The 23,356-nt window shown below is 48.1% G+C and overlaps 1 protein-coding gene across 1 annotated transcript in view; it reads right to left on the bottom strand.

Annotated features, from left to right (window-relative positions):
- Positions 1-2,968: 2,968 nt before the first annotated feature.
- Positions 2,969-23,356, bottom strand: part of LOC132390113 (oxidized low-density lipoprotein receptor 1-like) — a 30,076-nt gene continuing 9,688 nt past the window's right edge. Inside the window, exons 2-10 of the mRNA XM_059962703.1 lie at positions 20,353-20,482; positions 20,112-20,183; positions 19,435-19,524; positions 18,747-18,866; positions 14,873-14,989; positions 9,766-9,981; positions 7,601-7,743; positions 4,161-4,225; positions 2,969-3,835 (exon numbers count right to left, since the gene is read on the bottom strand). Coding sequence (XP_059818686.1) covers positions 3,646-3,835; positions 4,161-4,225; positions 7,601-7,743; positions 9,766-9,981; positions 14,873-14,989; positions 18,747-18,866; positions 19,435-19,524; positions 20,112-20,183; positions 20,353-20,419 — 1,080 coding nt within the window. The 5' untranslated portion in view covers positions 20,420-20,482 and the 3' untranslated portion in view covers positions 2,969-3,645. The remainder of the gene's footprint in view (positions 3,836-4,160; positions 4,226-7,600; positions 7,744-9,765; positions 9,982-14,872; positions 14,990-18,746; positions 18,867-19,434; positions 19,525-20,111; positions 20,184-20,352; positions 20,483-23,356) is intronic.

Below are 23,356 nucleotides of genomic sequence, written 5' to 3'. Positions count from 1 at the left end.
TTAGAAGGCACTGCAGAGGGTTCATGAGTGGCATTATGAGCAACGTTGGTGCACTTATATAAAATGGATTTGCTGAAATTGGAAATCGCACGACCAGAAGACACATGCTAAACATTAAGCTATACCACCCATCGAAACTGCTTTGCTATTCCTTTCATGGCTGATCCCGGATCCCACTTAATCCCATACGCCTCGCAGTATAACTAGATGCCCTGACCAATCAGAAAACTGTCAAATGGTTTCTGGCAGAGCACTCCGCTTATTCGCTTCTTTCTGGATACAAATCCCCTCTTTGCTTCTATTCTAACATGTCGCCCCGCAATTCTGAGTATGCGCCTTCTAGTTCTGGACATTTGCACCACAGGATACATCCTCTCCACATCGACCCTGTCTAGTCCTTTCAAACTTCGGTAGTCTCAACAAGATCATCACGCATTCTTCTAAATTCCAGTAGGTACAGGACCAAAGTAGCCGAACGCTCCTCATAGGTTAACCCCTTCATTTCCAGAATTATCCGTGAACCTCGTCTGGACTTTCTACGCGACAACACGTCCTTTCTGAGATGTGTGGCCCAAATCTGTTTCCAATACTCCAAGTGCGGCCTTGTTATTCCCTTCTTAACCCTCCCCGTTATCTCCTTGTTTTTTTTTATTCGTTTCCCCTTGAAGTAAACGCCAGCATTGCCTTTGCATTCTAACACCGGATTCAACCAATAAATTAAACTTTTTGGAGTCCTGAACAAGGGATTCCAAGTCCCTCTGCAACTACTCCACAATTGTATAATTTTCTGCCCGATTACTCCTTTTCCCAAAAGGCATGATCATACATTTCCCAACACCGTATTCCATACGGCACTTTCTTCCCATTTATTCAGTTTGTCTATGTCTTGTTGCAATAGCATTGCTTCCTGAGTACTACCTACCGCTTCACCTATCTTTGTATCATCCGCAGATTTTTCCAGAAAGCCATCCAAATCATTATCCAAATAACTGTCAAACAATAGGAAAATAGTGGTTCGAATACTGACAGCTGAGGAACACCACTAGTCACCGGCAGGTAACCGGAAAAAGCCACTGTTATTCCCTCTCGCTGATTCCTGCCCGCAGCCATTTCTCTATCCATGGCAGTATCCTTCCCGGAACGCCACAGGATTTTGTCTTCTTAAGGAGCCTCTAGTGTGACACCTTATTAAATTCCTTCTGAATTTCCAAGTAACAGGGAAACCTAAGTTACAGGGAAAGGCTGAAAAAAATGGGTCTTTATTCTTTGGAGCGTTGAAGGTTGAGGTCAGACTTGATAGAGGTATTTAAAATAATGAGGGGCTTAGACCGAGTTGACGTGGCTAGGACTTTTCCATTGAGACTACGGGAGATTCAAACAAGAGGATATGATTTAAGGGTTAGGTGGCAAAAGTTTAAGGGTAGCACGAGGGGGAATTTCTTTACTCAGAGACTGGTAGCTGTGTGGAACGAGCTTCCAGTCGAAATCTTAGCGGCAGTTTCTTTATTGTCATAAAGTAAAATTGGATAGGTATGTGGACAGGAAAGGAATGGAGTGTTATGAGCTGAGAGCGGGTGAGTGGGACTAGGTGAGTGTAATCGTCGGCATGGACGAGAAGACCGGGATGGCCTGTTTCCGGGCTGTAATTGTTATATGGTTTTATGGTTTTAAGAGCAACGTAAAGTTTAAGAAGCTTCAAGCGTAAGGAGCGAAAGCTGACATAATTTTAAAAGCACAATGTGGGTAAAAGCACATTATCAGAAAGTCCGTAGTTGTCCAAATAAGGTCAGTGAACTTGTGACACAAATCAGTACACATGAGAATGATTCAGTGGCCATTATAGAGACGTGGGTGCAGGGTGGAGAGGATTGCAAATTAAATATCCAAGTATATCAGGTAATACTTAGTGGTACGCAGAAGGTCAAGATGTTCGGGTAGCGTTCTTCATTATGGGTGAGATCAGGGCGATTGTGAGAGATAATATAATTAGTGGGAAAAATATCACCGGTGTGAGTTGTCAATTGATCAGCGAACAATATCGTGCAGTGTCACAGGTAGGACACAGAGGAATATTTGAAACTTGTAATAATTGAACAGCAGTTAACATGGGGGACTTGAAATTGCACAATCAATTTGTTTGAGGCCACGTTGAGGAGGATTTCATAGATTGCAGCCGTGATGGCTTTCCGGAACAGCATGCTGTTTAACCTGCAAGGGAACGTGCATCCAAGTTCGGCAGTCCCATTCCCCGGAGTATGGAGAGCTGCTACTTTAAATTTGAGACTCAGACTGACATTCATTGCCTACACATTCCTCAGTGGAATGTCTGCAGTTAAAAGACTCGTGTTGAGCACTCAGTTCACCACCGTAAGTGTTTCATTTCCTCTTTGGATATATTTACTCTAGTCCTGGTTATTTGTGATCTGAGTCTGAGTGTATTCTAGACCTGACTCTGCACGTACCTTCACCACCGTCCGTATCTCTCTCTTTACAGAAGGGATTACAACGTCAGGAGTTTGAGGAGATGTGGTCTGTCACTGAAAACTCGCGAGTTTCTCCGGATGTGCGGCGGAGAGCATTCTGGTTTGTCGCATCGCCGCCTGGCGTGGAGGCTGCAACGCACAGGGTCGCCAGAGGCTGCAGAGGGATCTAGCCCCAGCCAACTCCATCGGTGGCAAACCATACCCCCCACCCCCCAAAACGAGGATATCTTCAAGAGGAACCGCATCCATTACTGAGGACCCTCACCACCCGGGGAATGCCCTGTTTTCATTTCTACCATCGGGGAGTAGGTTCAGGAGCCTGGCGACCCGCACTCGACGATTTAAAACAAGTTGCTTCCCTTCCACCATCAGATTACTAAACGTTTCCCGAATCCAACACCCTCGATATTCCCCTATTTGCTGTATTTATTAATTTTTGGTACATACATTAAATTTACATCTGATCGTGCAAATGATCACTCTCAGGTGGTATAAGTCTCAGACAATAAATCAGATGGTGATTCCGGTGGCAAACACGCGATACAGATAGACAGGACATGTGGCACGCTGGACTTCACTGAGTACAGGAGTCGGGAGGACACATAGCTGTTGTACAGGGCATCGGTGAGGCCACACGTGGAGTACTGTGTTTAGTTCTGGTCGCCCTGCTGTAGGAACGATGAGCTGGAAAGGGTGCAGAGGGAGATTTACGAGGATGTTGCTGGGATTCTAGTGTATGAGTTATGGAGACCGGTCTGGCGAGAGGAGTTTATTTTTTGGGGAGCACGGGTTACATTATCGAGGAGTATAAAACCCTGAGGGGCGTAGATAGATTGAATGCGCACAGTCGTCCACCCCAGGGTGGGGATCTGTGAACCAGAGTGCACAGGAGGTGAGATGAGAATGGGTGTAGAGGAGGGAGAGATGTAACAGAGAAGGAGGTGTGGAGAACGTTTCAGAGGGATAGAAGAGTGGGAGAGTTGGCGAGAAAGAAGGAAATTGGCGGGGAAAGAGGAACGTAGGAGAGTGTTGGCGGGAAGAGGATGCGAGTTGCGGAGGAGAATGGTTGGGGGATGGACAGAGTGGGAATAGAGGGATGTGAGGATGAGGAAGATGAGAGTGGAGAAGAGAGACGCGGGAGGAAAATGGATTGTAATGTGATTCAAGTTGGCCCTACGGACTGTTGACAGAGATCCTGGATCTTTTCTGGAATATCTTTGAACAAATGTCCAGACTTCTCGCAGATGAAATGGTGGTGACGATTGCAAAGGTTCCTCCACTGGTCCGAGTCGCAGTTACCGCAGACGGGATTTCCATTCTGATGCTTGTACATCAGACTAGAAACCGCTTCCCTATCAAAGAAGGTTAAACAATTTCAACAGGGTCGAAACAGCTCCAGGAGGACACCCGAGACATTCATCAAACTAACCCCACTGCATCGCCCTTTTAACACAGCCCCGCGCCTGTCGCCAAACTAAACCCCCTTAACCACTACATCCCCACAGAACCGTATCGTTCCCCAACCTAACGCCACTGCCCCACACTCTACCCCACAGCCCCGTGTCGGAATCTGAACCTCTATTGTGAGCCCCTCACGTCCCACAGACCCAGTGTGTCTCCAAACGAATGCCACTGACCCGGTCCCAAGCCACAGGCCAGTAAAATTCCGAATCTCACCCGTGTGCGCATTTTCCAATCCAGTATGTTCTGTCTTGATGAACGAGAGCGTTTGAAACAACATTCTGCGAAATGAAACTTATTTAATTAATGTTAAGTAGGAGCCTCTCTTGATGCCTGAATCTGGTAGTGTGAGGAATGTTGGTCTAGAGAGAGAGGGAGCTTTACTCTGCGTCTGACCTTTGGAGTGTGTGATAGGGCGGTGCGCAGGGGGATTCACTCAGGGTCTATCCCAGGGACTGTGTCACGGAAATCTACAACAGGAGTTTCACTCACTGTCAGAAACCAGTAGGATGTGACCGGATAGCGGGGCCAGAGTTTCACAATAGACCTCACCAGTGGCCAACACTACCGCACTTCTCCGATCTGGTACCACACTTAATCACTTCTCTGTTGGCTCTTCCCACTTTATTCAGACCAAGGGTGTAGCTATGGGCACTCGCATGGGCCCCGGCTATGCCTGCCTCTTAGTGGGTTATGAAGAACTGTCGGTGCTCCAAATCTCTACCGGTACTGCTCCCCAACTTTTCCTTCGCTGCATTGACGACTACATTGGTGCTGCTTCCTGCATCCATGCTGATGCATCCTCAGATTCACTTTGTCCATCTCGGAAACTTCTCTCCCGTTTCTCGATCTCCCGGTCTCCATCTCTGGAGACTCCACTGACATCTTCTATAATCCCACTGACTCCCATAACTACCTTGATTATAGCTGTTCCAACCCTGCCAAATGCAAAAATGTTATCCCCTATTCCCAGTTCCTCCGACTCCACCGCATTTGCTCCCTAGAGGACGCTTTCAATTCCAGAACATTCCAAATATCCTCTTTTTTTAAGAACCGTGGTTTCCCTTCTTACTTCATTAATGATGCCCTCACCAGCATCTCCTCCATTTCCCGCACTTCGGCTCTCACCCCATCCTCCCGTCACTACAACAGGGACCATGTTCCCCTTGTCCTCACCTACCACCCCAACAGCCTCCGGATCCAGCATATTATCCTCCGCAACTTCCACCACCTTCAACAGGACCCCACCGCTAAGCATTTTCTTCCCTTTTTACCCCTTTCCGCTTTTCGCAGGGATCGCTCCCTCCGCAACTGCCTGTTCCACACATCCCTTCCCTTAGGTATCCCACCTGGTACTTATCCCTGCAAGCGCAGCTGCTACACCTGTCACAGCACCTCCTCTCGTAACACCATTCAAGGCCCCAAACAGTCTTTCCAGGTGAGGCGACACTTCACTTGTGAGTCTGCTCCGGTCATCTGTTGCATCCGGTGCTCCTGGTGCGGCTTTCCCTACATCGGCGAGACACGACGCAGATTGGGGGACCGCTTCGTCCAGCACCTCCGCTCCGTCCGCAACAACAGAAAGGATCTCCCATTTGTCACCGACTTCAACTCCCCTTCACATTCCCATTCGGAAGTGTCCATACATGGCCTTCTCGACTGCCATGATGAGGCCAAACTCAGTTTTGAGGAGCAACAACTCATATACCGTCTGGGTAATCTCCAGCCCTTTAGTATGAACATCGAATTCTCCACCTTCCGGTCATTCCCTCCCTCTCCCTTCCACATCCCACTTTCACACTGCCTCCTCTTCCAACTGCCTATCACCTCTCTGATGAGTCTGTCTTCTTCTACTACCCATTGTGCTTGCCTCTAACATTACCTCTTCACCATTCCTGCCTATCTCTTCCCTGCTTCCCTTCCCCACCCCTTGATCTTTCCGCTGATTGATTATTCACCTGGCAGCTTCCCTCCCTCCCCCCACAACCTTCTTTACAGGGCGCCTGCCGCTCCCTTTTCAGTCCTGACGAATGGTTACGCCCAGAACGTTGACTGTTCGTTTCCACGGATGCTGCCCGACCTGCTGAGATCCTCAAGCGTGATTGTACGGGATCTTCACTGAGGAGAGTCTAATGTGACGGCATGGTGGGATATTCACTCTGTGACAGATCCCGGGAGTGTGACATGTGATGGTGTGTGATGAGAAAGTGTAGAGGGAAATTCCCTCTGAATGTGCCCCACGAACTGTGTGACGGTATTGTGTAGAGGGAGCTTCACTATCTGCCTGAAACTGGCAGGGCGCCATAGGCCGACGTGGAGGGAGCTTCACAGAATGCCTCTTCGCGGGTATGTTGATGATGGGACGTTCTGGTGTTGAATTTAATTCGTGTCTGATGCCGTGAAAACCTGATGGGACAGTGGAAGTTCACTCTGTGGCTGACCCAAGGAACACTTGAAGCGACGGTATGTAGAAAACCTCACGCTGTATCTCACCCCGGGAGTGTGTGATGGGACGGTGAGGAGGGAGATTCACTCTGTGTCTGACCCCGGGAGTGTGTGACGGGACGGTGTGGAGGGAGATTCACTCTGTGTCTGACAACGGCAGTGCGTGATGGGACGGTGTGGAGGGGGATTCACTCTGTGTTGCCCTCGGGATTGTGTGATCGGACGGTGAGGAGGGAGATTCACTCTGTGTCCGACCCCGGTAGTGTGTTATGGGACGGTGTGGAGGGAGATTCACTCTGTGTCTGCCCCCGGGATTGTGTGATGGGACGGGGTGGAGGGAGATTCACTCTGTGTCTGACCCCGTTAGTGTGTTATGGGACGGTGTGGAGGGAGATTCACTCTGTGTCTGCCCCCGGGATTGTGTGATGGGACGGTGAGGAGGGAGATTCACTCTGTGTCTGACCCCGTTAGTGTGTTATGGGACGGTGTGGAGGGAGATTCACTCTGTGTCTGCCCCCGGGATTGTGTGATGGGACGGTGAGTAGGGAGATTCACTCTGTGTCTGACCCCGGTAGTGTGTTATGGGACGGAGTGGAGGGAGATTCACTCTGTGTCTGACACCGCGAGTGTGTGATTGGACGGTGTGGAGGGAGATTCACTCTGTGTTTGACCCCGCGAGTGTGTGATGGGACGATGTGGAGGGAGTTTCACTCTGTGTCTGACGCCGGGAGGGTGTGATGGTACGGTGTGGAGAGAGATTCACTCTGTGTCTGACGCCGGGAGCGTGTGATTGGACGGTGTGGAGGGAGATTCACTCTGTGCCTGACCGTGTGTTTGTGTGATGGGACGGTGTGGAGGGAGATTCACTCTGTGTCTGACCCCGGGAGTGTGTGATGGGAAGGTGTGGAGGGAGATTCACTCTGTGTCTGAACCCGGGAGTGTGTGATGGGACGGTGTGGAGGGAGATTCACTATGTGTCTGAACCCGGGAGTGTGTGATGGGACGGTATGGAGGGAGATTCACTCTGTGTCTAGCATTGTGTGTGTGTGTGTCTGTGTGTGTGTGTGTGATGGGGCGGGGTGGAAGAAGCTTCACCTTGTGTCTGACCCAGGGAGTGTGTGATGGGACGGTGTGGAGGGAGATTCCCTCTGTGCTTGATCCAGGGAGTTTGTGATTGTTGCGGAACTTGTCAATCTCGGTGTGAAACATACCTCCTCTTCTGTTGAATTTATTTTCAGCAGCCTTGCATAAACTTTTGAACAATGTTCCTTTGCTCCATCGTAAGATGTTTCCGACGTGGATATGAAATAACACCGGTCTTCATTTTTGATCCAGTCCTGGGAACACGCTTTCTCTGAAAATCCGGAAGAAGCAAAGAGAATTCCCAGCACATCGTCCCATCACACACTCCCGCGGTCAGACTCAGCGTAAAATGGCTGCACACCACTACGTCACAAACACCGATGGTCAAACACTATAAGCAGCTCACTTCACAATCCCAGGTTACTCATCAGAAAGCGATGCTCGTCAGGGATATCACAACTACCCGATCTCAATCTCAATCACCATCTAATCGCTCAATGAGTCTCAGACTCACAGTCGTTATCTCCGCCCCTTCGCATCACGCACATCCGGGTTCTGACACTAGGTGCCGGTCCCTCCACCCCGTCCAATCACACTCTCCCGGGGTTAGACACAGAATGAATCTCCCTCCGCACCGTCCCATCACATATTCCTGGAATCAGACGCAGAATGAAGCGCTCTCTCTCTCTCTCTCTCTCTCTCTCTCTCTCTCTCTCTCTCTCTCTCTCTCTCTCTGTCTTTCTGCACGGCCCCATTACTCACATCGGTTCAGATCGCACGCCGCACACTGTCAAGTCACAGGCTCTTGCGGACAGACACAGAGTGAGTCTCGCTCCACACCATCCCATCACACACTCTCGGATTGCGAAACAGAGTTAAGCTACTGTCACAGTGTGCAATTGCACACTCCACGAATCAGGCACAGTGTAGCTCGTTCAGCACTGTCAGATTACTGAGACACGGGGAAAGACATGGAGTGAAGCACTTTCTCAAACTCCCATGACACACGCCCAGAGTCAAAAAGAGTGTGCATTGCCCACACCATCTCATTAAACTCTTGCGGGATCACACACAGAGTGAATCTTCCTCCACACAGTCCCATCACACATTCCCTAAATAAGATACACAATGAAGCTACATCGGTCCCGTCCATTCACACTATCCCGGTGTCAGTTGCAGAGTGAAGATCCCTGCAGGCCATTCAATCGCACACTTCCTGACGGGGCAACCACAAGATAGCGTTCCATCCACGATGTCCCGTCACACACTCTCGGAGACAGCCGAAGAATGAAGCTCTTGTCTCAGGGTCACATTATACTCTCCCGGTGTCAAACACAGAGTGATTCTCCTTCCACACTGTCTCATCACACACGACCGGATCAGTCTCAGATTGAAGCTTTCTCTGCACCACACCATCATACACTCCTTGGGTCAAACATGGAGTGAAGATCCCTGCGCACTCTCTCTCCACACAGTCCTGCAAACACATGTGGACCTCCCTCCACACTACCCCATTACACTCGCCCGTGAACAGATAGGAAATGAAACACTCTCGGCATTAACACACTGCATACTCCAGTGGTCAGATATAGTATGAAGCTCCAACACGGAGAAATTACACAACACAGGGGTCAGAAAACTAGAGAATCTCCCTCCGCACCGTCCTGTCACACACCACTGGTTTCAGACACAGAGCGGAACACCATTAAGGCACGCGTTACCGTTCTCGGTTTCAGGCATACACATGACACACGCCCCCCAAAAACGCACTCACACACCCCCCTTCCCACCATAGCTTCCCATCACACGCACATTGTGTCAACCACAAGTACCCATCATACAAAAACGTGGTGAGACACAGATTTAAACTCCCTGCAAACTGTGCGATCACACACTAACAAGCTCAGACGCACATTGCCTCTCTCCACGGGCCCATCACAGACACCCGGGGTCGGACGTGGTGTGAGGTTTCCTGCACACCGTCCAGTCACACTCTTCCGGGGTCACATTCTGGGTGTTTCTCATTCCACACCTTCTCATCACACACTCCTGGGATCTGACAGAGTGGAACCGTCTCCACTCCGCCCCTCACACACTCACTGTGTCAGAGAACAGCGTCTCATCACACATTCCCAGCCCTCAGACACAGAATGTATCCACCTCCTCAACGTCCCTTCACACTCTCCTGGATTCAGTGATCGAGTGAAACTTCCTCCGCGCAGCCCCATCACACACTCACTGGGTCAAACACAGAGTGATGAGGAGCGGGTTAAAGAGGGAGATGAAGCCTCACCTCTTCTGCTGGTCAATAATTCACAGATTTGAGCCTTGGTTTTGTTGACAGATCTGCACTTCGTTTCCATCTCAGTGAGCTGGTGACGGAGATCGCTGTGCATTCGTTTAAGAACTGTCAGATTAGAGTAGAGCGCAGAAACCTTCGACTGAAGTGTTGAGTTTATATCATGGCAGTTTCGATCGGAGGTGATCTTAGAAGGACGAATCTGTGAAACTGAGAGAGATGGTGAAGGATGTTTAGCGTTTACAATGACACGTGTGAGCGTTACGCTACCGACCGGGTCACAGAGAGTGTGGTGTCAGTGTCACGGTGAAGTGTGTCACAGGGAAGGATCTGCTGGTGGCACAGAGAGAGGCGTCGGCGTCACCTTGAGGGGCGTATCTCTGTCACTCTGAGGGTTATATCAGTGACCCGCTGAAGGTTTTGTTGTTGTTGCTATGGGGGTCTGCGTCAGTATCGCGCGGGGCATGTTCGAATTGCTGTGAGGAACGTGTCCGTGTCACTGTGATCGGTGTTTCAGTGCCCCGGCGAGAGGAGTACCGGGTCACAATGAAGTATATCTCGCTAAGACGAGGAAAATGTCACCGTAATGGGCCTTGTGTTGTCACCGTGGGTGGAGTGTGTGTGTGTGTGTCATGGTGTCGGGTGCTCTGGTCTCATAGAGAGGTGCATGTCTGTGTCACGGTGAGGAATATGTCATGGCCACGGTGTGTTTGAGAGCGTCACGCTAAGCTGTGTGAATGTGTGACGCAGAAATCTATGTCGGTGTCATTGTGAATTTAGGTGTCGGTATCACGTTCAGAGGTTTGTCCATGTCAGAGTGAGGGGCGGGTAATTGCTTCAGTGAGCGATGCATCTGTGTAATGTTGAGGGGTGATGTCACTAAACCCGGCAGTATCCTCGTAAATGTCCTCAGTACCTGTGAGGCAAGTTTTAGGGATCTCTGGGCATTTACTCCCAGATCACTCTGCTCCTCCACACTACCAAGTGTCCTGCCATTTACTTTGCACTCTGCCTTGGAGTTTGTGCTTCCAAAGTGTACCACCTCACACTTCTCCAGGTTGAACACCATATGCCAATTCTCAGCCCTCTTCTGCATCCAATCAGTCTCTCTGCAATTTTCGACAATCATCTAAACTGTTCACAACACCGCCAACCTCTGTGTCGTCTCAAACTTGCCAACCCACCCTTATACCAATATATCGAGGTCGATAATGAAAATCACGAAAAGTAGAGATCCCATAACAGATCCTTGTGGGACACCACCAGTCACAACCCTACAATCCGAATGTCCTCCCTCCCACACGACCCTTTGCTTTCTGCAGGCAATACAGCATCCACCTGGCCAATCATCCCTGTATTCCATGCCTTCTGATTTTCTGAATAAGCCTACCGTGTGGAACCTTGTGAAAAGCCTTACCAAATTCCAAGTATATCAGATCCACTGGACTACCCTCACCTATTGCGTGGTTACCTCCTCAAATAAATCTATCAGACTTGTTAGACACGAACTGCCGTTTACAAAGCCATTCTGACTGTCACTACTCAGAGCATGATTCTCTAAATGGTCATAGATCTAATTCCTGGGAATATTTTCCAAAAGCTCTCCCACCCACCACAGTCATAAGGCTAAGTGATGTATAATTAACCGGTCTAACCCTACTACCTTTACTGAACAAGGGGATAACATTCGCCTCGCTCCAATCCTCCTTTACTATTCCCATGGACAACGAGGACATAAGGATCCTAGCCAGAGGCTCAGCAATCTCTTCCCTCGCGTCGTGGAGCAGCCTGGGGAATATTCCGTCAGGCCCCGTAGACTTAACCGTCCTAATAAATTTTAACAACTTCAACACCTCGCTTCCCTTACTATCAAAATGCTCCAGAACATCAACGTCCCTGATCTAGTCTTCACCGTGATCAAGCTCCCTCTCATTGGTGAATACCGAAGTTAAGTATTTATTAAGGACCACGCTCACTTCCGCAGTCTTCAGGCACATCTCCCCACGTTTATCACTAATCGGTCCTACCTTCACTCCTGTCTTCCATTTGTTCTTCACATAACGTAAGAATGCCTTACCCTACTTGCCAAGGCCAGATCTCCTCAAGAAGAACATCTTCTTGCTCTCCTCACCCCCGTGTTAAGTGTCTTTCTTGCTACCCTATATTTCTCAATAGACCCATATGTTCCTTGCTTCCTAAACCTCGAAATGCTGCCTTCTTCAACCTGACTATACTTTCCACGTCACTTGTAACCCATGGTTCCCTCACCCTACCATACTTTATCTTCCTCACCGAGACAAATCTATCCCTAACATCCTGCAAGAGATCACATAACATCGACCACAATTCGTGTGACTAGTTGTGTGCCACAAGGATCAGTGCTGGGTCCATTTTTATTTGTCATCTATATCAATCATATGGATGATAATATGGCACATATTATCATCGGATTTGCTGATGATACAAAGCTTGGAGGTGCAGTGGACAGTGAGGAAGGATTTCAAAGCTTGCAGAGGGACATGGACCTGTTGAAGGAATGGGCTGAGAGAACTGGCACACGGAGTTCAATACAGATTAGTGTGAGGTATTGTACCTTGGAAGGACAACCCAAGGGAGAACATACAAAGTAAATGGTAGGGCTGAGTAAAGCAGTAGAACAGAGGGATATGGGAATACAGATACAATAATTCCCTAAAAAAGCGGCGGCACAGGTAGATAGGGTTGTAAAGAGAGATTTTGAATCATTGGCCTTTATATATCAAAGTATCCAGTATAAGAATTGGAACATTATAATGTTATATAAGTCATTGGTGAGGAAGAATTTGGAGTATTGCGTGACGTTTTGTCACCGAATTACAGGAAAGATATTAATATGGTAAGAATGGTTTATATGGATGATGCCGGGACTTGAGAAACTGAGTTACAAGGAAAAGCTGAATAGATTCGACAAGGTTCCACACGGAAGGTTATTTAGGAGGGTTCAGTCCTTAGGTACTAATATTTGAAGAAGACAGATGGATTCTACAATGGCTGGATGGGAGATACCAGAGAATAGTGGCGGATAAATTTTTGTCAGATTGGAGGCCGGTGACTTGTGGTGTGCCTCATGGATTTGTACTAGATCAAATGTTGATTGACATATACATTAATGATCTGGATGATGGGGTGGGAAATTAAATTAGTAAATATGCAGATGATACGAAGATAGGTGACGTTTTGGATAATGCAGTAGATTTTCAAAGCTTGCAGAGAGATTTAGGCCAGCTGGAAGAGTGGACTGAACGATGACAGATGGAGTTTAATGCTGCTAGGTGTGAGGTGCTACATTTTGGTAGGAATAATCAAAATAGGACATACATGATAAATTGTAGGACATTGAGGAATACAGTAGAGCAGAGTGATCTGGGAATAGTGGTGCATTGTTCCAGGCAGGTGGAATCTCATGGGGATAGTTTGGTGAAGAAAGCTATTGGTATGCTGGCCTTTACAAATCAGAGAACAGCAATGGAGATGTATGGTTAAAATTGTCAAGGCTTTAATAATGCCAAATTTGGAGAATTGCGTACAGTTCTGGTCACCGAATTATAGGAAAGATGTCAACAAAATAGAGAGAGTACAGAGAAGATTTACTAAAATGTTACCTGGGTTTCAGCACCTAAGTTACCGTGAAAAGTTCAACAGTTAGGTCTTTATTCTTTGGAACGTATAAGGCTGAGGTGGGGGGGGGGGGGTGACTTTATAGAGGTATTTAAAAATATCAGGGGATAGACAGAATTTAATTGGATGGGCTTTTTCCATTGAAAGTACTGTAGATTCAAACAAGAGGACATGAGAGTTAGGTGACAGAAGTTTAGGGGAAACACGAGGGGAACTTCATTACTCAGAGAGTAGCTGTGTGCAATGAGCTTCCTGGAGAAGTGGGAGAGGCAGGTTCGATACTGTAATTTAATAAAATTGGATAGATAGATGGACAGGAAAGGAATGGAGAGTTTTGGGTTGAGTGCAGGTCGGTGGAACTAGGTGAGAAAAGCGCTCCGCACGGACTAGAAGGACCGAGATGGCATGTTTCCGTGCTCTTATTGTTATATGGTTATATGGTTTAGATTAGGACTTTATTCTCTGGAGCGTAGAAGAATGAGGGGAGATTCGAAGAGTTATATAAAATTATGATGGGTAGAGACAGAGTGAATCCAAGTAGGCTTTTTCCACTGAATCCAGGGGAGAAAAGAAGCCAGAGGACATGGGTTTAGTGTCAAGGGGAAGGTTTAGGGGAATCATGTTGTTGGGGGGGTTGTTCACACACAGAGTGGTGGGAGAGTGGTACGAGCTGCCAGGTGAAGTGGTAAATGCGGGCTCATAGATGAGAGGTGTATGGAGAGATATGGTCCAGGTGCAGGCCAATGTGACTAGGCATAATAATGGTTCGGCAGGGCAAAGTGGGTGCGAGGTGGCCTTTTTCTGTGCTGTAATGCTCAGTGGTTCTATGGTTCTATGTCCATAGTACATTTCACTGCAAACGCATCATCCCAATTTACACCGGCAAAGCCTCATATTTGTCCCTCTCCAATTGAAATCTTTGCTGTCCTCTCTGATTCTATCCTTTACTCCATGCACTTCTTCCACTGTTCTATTGGTCCGGGTACCATCTTCCTCCAAAATTAGTTTAAACCCTCCTGAAACATGATAGCCAACCTGCCTTCAAGGATATTGCTCCCCCTCGAGTTCAGAAGCAACCCATCCAATCTGTAGAGGTCCCACTTTCCCCAGAAGAGATCCCAATGAGGCAAAAATATAAAACATTTCCCCCTCACCAACCCCACCGTCACACATTTAACTGCCAACTCCGCCAGTTCTTACCATCACTATCACGTAGCAGAGGCAGCAATCCAGAGAACACTACCCCTGAGATCCTGTTCTTCTGCCTCCTGCCGAGTACCCGGAACTCACAATTCAGCACCTCATCCTTCTTGCCTATTCTGAGCGGTTTTTAAGCTGTGTTACGGTAAGCGGGGTGTTGCTGTCACTGCGGTGTTTTACAATACCGATTTATTCCACTCTCTTTATTTACGGTCTGATTCCATCCGGAGACGGTTGCACTCACCATGGATCGAGAGACCGGCCACTATCACGATAAGGGCGGACGTAACTAGGCAGAGTAGGCAGATCAGACGGTACGGTCTATTTCCGATCTTCACTTTCGACTCCTGCTCTTGTGCCGCTGCGGGGAGACCATACAACCATAAGACCATAATATATACTTTAGAAATCCACTTCAGAATACTTCACTTCAGTAACTTAGTGACTGTAATGATACTTGCTGCAGACTGAAAAGCATTACGATGTAATTATTCAGAGACAGGATGTGCTGGAGCTTTAGGAGAACCAAGTTGGATAAGTCGCTTGGAACGGACGAAATGTAAAGGAGTCTACTGTGGGAGGCGAGCGAGCAGATTGCTGAGCCTCTGGCGATGATCTCTGCATCATCAAGAAGGACGGGAGAGGTTCCGGAGGATTTGAGGGTTGCGAATGTTCTTCCATTATTACACAAAGTGAGTAGAGATAGCGCAGGAAATTATAGACCAGTGAGTCTTACCTCAGTGGTTGGTAAGTTGATGCAGAAGATCCTGAGAGGCAAGACTTATGAACGTTTGAGGAAGTAAAATATTTAGGAGTAGTCTGCTTGGCTTTGTCAAGGGCAGGTCCGGCCATACGTCCCTGATTAAATTTCTGTGAGGATGCGGATAAACACTTTGAATAATGAAGAACAGTAGATCTAGTGTATATGGATTCCAGCAAGGCTTTTCATAAGGTACCCCATGTAAGGCCAGTTGAGAACATAATGATGCATGGGATCCAATGGGCTATTGCTTAGGGGATACAGAACTGGCTTGCATACCGAAGACAAAGAGTGGTTGTAAACGGATCATTTTGTACATGGAGGTCCTCAGTGGAGTACCTCAGGAATCTGTTCTGTGACCCTTATTCTTCGTGATTTTTACAAATGACCTGAATGAGGAAGTTGAGGGATGGGTTGGTATGTTTGCTAATGACACATAGTTTGCAGATGTTGGGGATAGTGTGGAGGGTTGTCAGAGGTTGCAGCGGGATATTGATAGGATGCAAAACAGGGATGAGAATTGGCAGATGGAGTTCAACACAATAAGTGTGATGAGGTAAATATCAATGCAGAATATAGCATTAATGATAAGACTTGGCAGTGTGGAAGATCAGAGCGATCTTTGGGTGCGAGTCCATATGAAGCACAATGCAGCTGCACAGATTGATTCTGTGGTTAAGAGGGCATATGGTGTATTGACCTTCATCAATCGTGAAATTGAATTTAGGAGCAAAGAGGTAATGTTGCAACTATATCGGATCTTGGTCAGACCCCACTTGGAGTAATGTGCTCAGTTCTGGTCGCATCACTACAGGAATGACGTGGTAGCCATCGAAAGGATGCAGAGGAGATTTACGACGATGTCTCCTAGATTGGGGAGCATGCCCTATGGGAATAGGCTGAGTGAGCTCGGCCTTTTCTCCTCGGAGCGTCGAAGGATAAGAGGTGATCTGATAGAGGTGTATAAGGTGATGAGAGGCATTGATCGTGTGGATATTCGGAGGCTTTTGGCCCAGGGCTGAAATGGTTGCCACAAGAGGACACAGGTTTAAGGTGCTGTGGATTGCGTACAGTGGAGATGTCAGGGGTCTGTTTTTCACTCAGAGAGTGGTCGGTTCGTGGAATTGGCGGCTAGCAACTGTGATGAAGCTGGATAAGATAGGGTATTTTAAGAGTCTTGTATTGTGCTGTAGGATTTCTATGTTTCATAAGATAGTAGCCGAAGTAGTCCGTTAGGCCACCGAGGCTGCTCCGCTATTCAATCATGGGCTGATCTAATTCTTTCTGTCATCCCCACTCCATTGCCTTTTGCCCAGACCCTCTGAAACGCTGGCTAATCAAGAACCTCTCATTTTATGCCTTAAATGCACTGGATGACTTGGCTTCCACAGCTGCTCGTCGCCAAAAATGCTACAAATTTACCTCCTTCTGACTGATGTAATTTCTCCGCACCTCAGTTCTAACAAGACGTCCTTCAATCCTGAAGATTTGCCCTCTTGTCCTAGAATTCCTTACCAACGGAAGGAAATTTTCCATATCTAATCTGTTCGTAAATGTTCAGCATTCGGAAAATTTCTGTGAGATCTTCGCGTATTCTGCTGAAACCCAGGGAATACAGACCAAGAGTTGGCAGATGTTCCTCATACAGCAAACCTCTCATTCCTAGAATCATTCTCGTCAATCTTCTTTGAACCATCTCTGATGTCATTATATATGAGGAGCCCAAAACTGAACACAATACTCCAAGTGTGTTCTCACGAGTGCCTTTTGTTACCTCAACAAATTTCAAATTCCTTGACTTGGCAAAGGCGGACAGGAGTCTGACGGATTCCAGAGATCAGTCAGATCTCCCCTGAGCCTCCTCCGCTCCAGAGGAAGCGACCCAGGTGTCCGACCTCTCGTTGCAACACATGCCACCGAATCCCGGCAGAGTCCTGTTAAACCTCTCCGGAGGCTCCCCAACGCACTGACATCCTTCCGATAATGGGGTCACCAGAACTGTATACAATACGCCTGATTCAGCCTGGCTAGTGATTGACATTTGTACTCAATATCCCGACTAATAAAGACAAGAATGCCATAGGACTTCTTAACCATCCCATCAAACTGCGCAGCCGCGTAACAGGAGCTATGAACATGAACCCCAAGATCCTCTGCCCCTCTACAGTAAGGAAACGTTCGGCACAGCATTGTATCCGAAGGGCCTGTTCTCTATGTTTCTATGTTACAGCACTGTTTATGGTTTTGGCTTTGACAGTGTGTCATTTCTTTCATTAGAGTTACCAAGGTGCAACATTTTAGGTTTTTCCCTGTTAAACTCCATGCAGCTCCCGGTCTCCAAACCATATCTGTAACTGATCTGCGTCACACTGAATATTTTGCCGGTCTTCTCCGCTCTCGACAGCGCCACTTCTCGCCGTATCATCAGCAAAGCGACTGACCCACCCATCTGTAATTTCATGCATATTATTTATATACATTTATGAGCCGAGTGGTAATTTTGCAGTTCTATTCGATCCTGTTCAGACCCCACTTGGAGTACTATGCTCAGTTCGGCTAGCCTTGGAAAGACGTCGAAACCATAGAAAGGGTTCAGAGGACATTTAGAAGAATATTTCCTGGATTGAACAGAATGCCTGATGAGAATAGTTTGAGTGAATAAAAAAAAAAAAAAAAAATTGCTGCAGAACTCAGCAGGCCAGACAGCATCTATGGGAGGAGGTAGAGACGAAGTTTTGGGGCGAAACCCTTCATCAGGAGGGTTGAGTGAACTCGGTCTTTACTCTTTGGAGCGACGGAGGATGAGAGGTGACCTGATAGAGATATATAATGTTATGAGAGGCATTGATTGTTTGGATAGAGAGGCTTTTCCACAAGGCTGAATTGGATCGCAAGGGTAGGCACGGTTTTAAGGTGCTTGGAAGTTAACGCAGAGGAGATGTCAGGGGTAAGATTTTACGCAGCGAGTGGTGAGTGCGTGGAATGGGCTGACGGAGGCGGTGGTGGAGGTGGAAACGAGAGGATCTTTTAAGAGACTTCTTAATGGCTGCATGGAACTTAGAATAATAGAGAGCTATGGGTAAAGCCTAGGTTGTTCTAAGGTAGGGACATGTGCGGCCAGTTTTGTGGGCCGAAGGGCCTGTATAGTGACGTATGTATTCTATGTTTCTATGTTTCTAAAACACCCATCTACAATTTCATCCAGATCATTTATATACATCACAGACAGAGAATTAACTAGGGAGTCGAGTGACAACTTTTTATTACCCAGATGTTGTTAGTCTATGGGAGACAGAGGCAGATGCATTAGAAACTTGGAAAATTGCGAGTATGACACGTGATCACTGTGAACACTAACCTGTTTGTGTAGTGGTTGACAAACCGCTAGGTCTCGACGCAATGGGAGGATCTTCATCCTGATCGATACCGGGTTTCTCTTTCCGAAAGTTCAGATCTGAGTAGGTGGAGTTCAGATCGCCTGGGAGAAAGAGAGAGAGCAGATCAAGAGAGTGAGAGCGGTAGAGAATGGGGTAGGGTGTCAGGAAGAGAGAGGAGGGGGTGAGAGAAGAGAGAGAGGCAAATGAGGGAGAATGAGTGAGAATTCGAGTGAGAGGGTCAGGGAAAGTGGTAGAGACTCAAGAGGCTCTCGGGGGCAGCAGAGGAGAGCGATGGACAGAGAGAGGGTTGTAGCGACAGTGGTGCTGGGAGGGAAGATGAAAGACAAAGTATCAGAAGGGTGAACGGGGTGAGAGAGGTGGAAACAGAGCGGGAGGGGTGGGGAGAGAGTCGGGAACAGTGAGAGGGCAGGGAGAGGTGTGAAAGACGGCGAAAGAGAGGGGGATTGAGAAGAGGGAGTGAGGGGAGAAGAAAAGTGAGAGGGTGATGGAGAAGAGTGAAGAAGACAATTTGCGAGAGAGGGCGATGAGCGAGTGGACACAGTGTAGGGGAAAGGGCATGACCCATGCATCGTCAGGAGGAGAGGGCGTGAGGGGAGTTCAGGGGCAAAATTAGGGACAGAGCCAGGTTGTAAGACCGGAGGGGCGGACAGGGAAGGATGAGAGGGAGCGGAGAGAGATGGACAGAACGCAAGGGGGAGACCGAGAATGGTAGAGACGGTGACTGTGATAGAGGAGTGACTGGAGGAAGGGGGGCAATGAGAGAGGGCGAAGAGAAGGGGACAGTGGGGGAGAGTAGGGAAAACGGGGAGAGAGGGGGAGAAACGGAGAGCGGAGAGGGTGTGAGGAGGTGAGGGAGCGGAGAGGAGGGGAAAGAGTGTGGGGTTAAGAACATTGAGAGAGCAGTTATGGATTTATACAGCGCCTCATCCTCACCGTTTCTCCCACTGCGTCCCTCCTCACCCTCCTCCCTCCTCACGGTGCTCACTCATCACCACAAACCCACCCTACAGCGCTCACTCCTCAGCGCCCCTTCCTCCACAAGGCACATACCATTCTAGATCTCCTCACCGACCCTCAGCACACACTCATCAAACCATCCTACGGCGCTCCCTGTATACTGTCCCTACCAGGGCGCTCACACCTAACGGCACCCTCCCCACCGTTCCTCCCACAAAGTCCACCCACCCATCGTCTTTCCCATGCGTTCCCTCCGTCTTATGCTCAAACAAGCAATCCTTAGGGTGACTGTACGTTTGCCCTGAGATCTCTGGACAGGATTGAACACGTCAGCTAAACAGTGTCAAACCAACAAAGATAAAACTAACCTCGATCTTTCCGCACCCGGGGCGCAGAGCGGGTCTTGAAATTCAGTTCAGCATACGATACATCAGGTTCAGCTGGGGACAGAAAAGCGAGGGTCAGAGACAGACTGAAGTTCCCTCCACACAGTCGAATCACACACTCCCGGGGTCAGACACAGAGTGTAGCACCCTCCACCGCGTCCCATCACACACACCAGGATAAGCTACAGAATAGATCAGTCCCCTGTCTTTCTGCCCCACTCACCTCGGGAAGGGGACCGTGCTTCCGTCTTTCCCAACTTCACATTCATGTGACTCTCGTTCCGGTCCATCCTGCCGAGTATTCTCTGCGTCTCTGAGCTCAGGTAGCTGAAACAACCGTTGTCAGAGGAAGCCTGTGTAAACAAGTGGGTTAGACCGGTAACAACCAACGCCGGATAAAGAGCTGATGAGAGTGGGGAGAAAGAAGAGAAGACTGGGGTCGGGGATAGAGAGGTTGTGACAATGGAAAGACTAGGGAGAAGGAAGCGAGTGAATGGGTGTGTCCAGAGAACAGGGAGGAAGAAGTGATGGAGATGGGGGATAATGAGCGGAGAGGGTGAGACTTGGAGAAATTAAGGCAGGAGAGTTGGGGAGTGATTGGAGAGACAGGGTCGGTGAACGGAGGTAAGGGTGAGAGATCAGGATGGAACAAGACAGCGGGGAGGAGGAGAGGAGGAATGGAGATCGCCGTTCAGATGGAGGAGGAATTCCGGGAGGTCTGAAGAAATGTGGAAACGAAGAAGGGACAGAGAAAGGAAAGGATTTGGAGGAGATGAGTTGAGAGAGGAATGAGCTGAGAGTGCAGGAATGAGAAAGGAGGGAACGACCGAGGGATTTTGTCACTCGTACAGAGTCTCAATTATCAAGGACAGATGCACCTCCAGCTAGTTTCTGCTTTGAGCATTGGACTTTCCCTCCCTCCGAGTGAGGTGAACAATTCACCTCGAAACACGGTCCATTCAGAGCGTTTCCTCGCTTTCCTCGTCCAGTGGCGCACTCTCTCATTCTCCCTCCTTATTCCGTGGCATTCCCTGTCTCTTCCTCTCGTTCTCCTTCGACAAGCTTCCCCCACTCTCCACTTTTCATTCTACTTTTCCCTCCCACAATTCTTTCTCACTTTCTATCCCATCTTCCTCCCCTCCTCAAACCTTGCTCTTTTCTCTACCTCCTCTCTCCCATATTTGTCCCACTGTCTCCCCTTCCCCATTGTCTTAATCCACACTGTCACCCGTCTGCCACTCCCTTTTGCTTCTCTCCAAGACCAACACTTCTGTCACCTTGACAGGCAGATGTGCTTACACGCTCACAGATCCTTTCAGTATTCCCCGTCCCTTCCGACTGTCTACCTTCATTTCCTTCGTCCCATCTCCACCCCTACTCCCATCCGAGATCCCCGTTCTCTCCCAGCACACCTTCCTCCTTCCCGCCCCCACTCTTTCTCTGCCTTTCGTTTTCCTCAGTCCCTCGCATCCTTCTCCCACCCTCGCCTGGCACTGGCTCCTTCTGTCCCACACAACTCAGCCCCTTCCACGGCTTCCCTATTACGCACCTTCCCTCTCCCCTTCCTCTACACTATCCTCTTTTAACGATTTTAACGGCTTTCTTTCCTCCTCTCCTCTTCCCTCATATTTCCACACCCACTTCAGTTATGCCTTCACTAGCCCTCTTTGATGCCGTGTTTCCTTACTTTCTCAATAATCCTCCCATGGGATACCTTATCAAATGTCTTGCTGAAATCCATATACACTACATGTAATGCCCTTCCTTCATCAATGTGTTTAGTCACATTCTCAAGGAATTCAAGCAGGCTTGTAAGGCACGACCTGCCTTTGGTAAAGCGATGCTGACTATCCCTAATCATATTATACCTCTCCAAATGTTCATAAACCCTGCTTCTCAGGATCTTGTGCATCCACTGGTCAATAATTCCCTGGGCTATGCCCAACCCTTTCTTGAATAAAGGGTCAACATCCGCAACCCTCCAATACTCCGGAACATTTCCCCTCCCCGTTGATGATGTAAAGATCTTCGCCAGAGCCTCAGCAATCTCCTTCCTCGCCTTCCATTGTAGCCTAGGGCACATCTCATCCGTTCCAGGCGACGTACCGACCTGATGCTCTCCAAAAGTTCAAGCTCATCCCCTTTCTTAAAATCCACACGCTGAAGCTTTTCAGTCAGCTGCAAGTGATCGCTACAATCACCAAGATCCTTTTCCATAGTGAATACTGGAGCATAAAACTTCATTAAGGATCTCTGCTATATCCTCCGGTTCCATACACACTTCTGCTCTGTCACACTTGATAGGTCCTATTCTTTCGCGTCTTATCCTCTGAATCTCCACACACTTGAGGAAAGCCTTGGGGTTTTCCTTAATCCTGCCCGCCAAGAATTTCTCATGGCCCCTTCTGCCCCACCTATTTTCCTTCCTAACCTCATTCCAGTTAGCCTTATAATCTTCTAGATCTCTAACGTTAGCCATTTCTCTCAATCTTTTTGCAAGATGTTCATTTTCGTCTTGACTAGATTTAGTACAGCCTTTGTACACATGGTTCCTGTGCCCGACCATAACTTCCTTGGAACGTACCTTTGCCGAACTCCACACAAATATCCCCTGAACATTTGCCTCATTTATGCCGTGTTTTTCACTGAGAACATCTGCATCCAGTTTAAGCTTGCAGTTTCCTGACTGATAGCCTGATGATTCTCCTTACTCCTACTAAATGCGTTTCTAACTTTTCTGTTCCTATCTCTCTCCAACGCTATTGTAAGGAAGATAAAATAATGTTCGCTATCTCTAAAAAGGTCTCGCACTGAGTGTTGTGCTACCTGACGAAGTTCATTTTCCAATGCCATAAGAAGTGCATCGTCTCCTCTTATAGGCTTATCTACATATTATGTCAAAAAAATTTCATGAACAAACCTAAGAAACTCGATTTATCTAAATTCCTTGCTCCAGGGAGATACCAAATGATATTTTGGAAATACAAATCTCTCATCACGACCTCTTTATTATTATTACACCTTTCTACGACTTTCTTCCCAATCTAGTCCTCGATATCCCTGTTGCTATTGGGCGGCCTAAAAAAAAAAAACACCTGGTAAAGTTATTGACTGCTTCCTGTACGTAACCTCCACCCACAGAGATTCCGTAGATAATTCCTCTATGCTATCCAACTTTCCTGGAGCTTGGTCACTATCTCTGATAAACAGTACCCGCCTCTATCTCT

The sequence above is a fragment of the Hypanus sabinus genome, unplaced genomic scaffold (assembly GCF_030144855.1).
Source record: "Hypanus sabinus isolate sHypSab1 unplaced genomic scaffold, sHypSab1.hap1 scaffold_772, whole genome shotgun sequence".
In the NCBI taxonomy this organism is placed as follows: Eukaryota; Metazoa; Chordata; class Chondrichthyes; order Myliobatiformes; family Dasyatidae; genus Hypanus; species Hypanus sabinus.
This window is presented reverse-complemented; position numbering and strand designations above follow the sequence as displayed.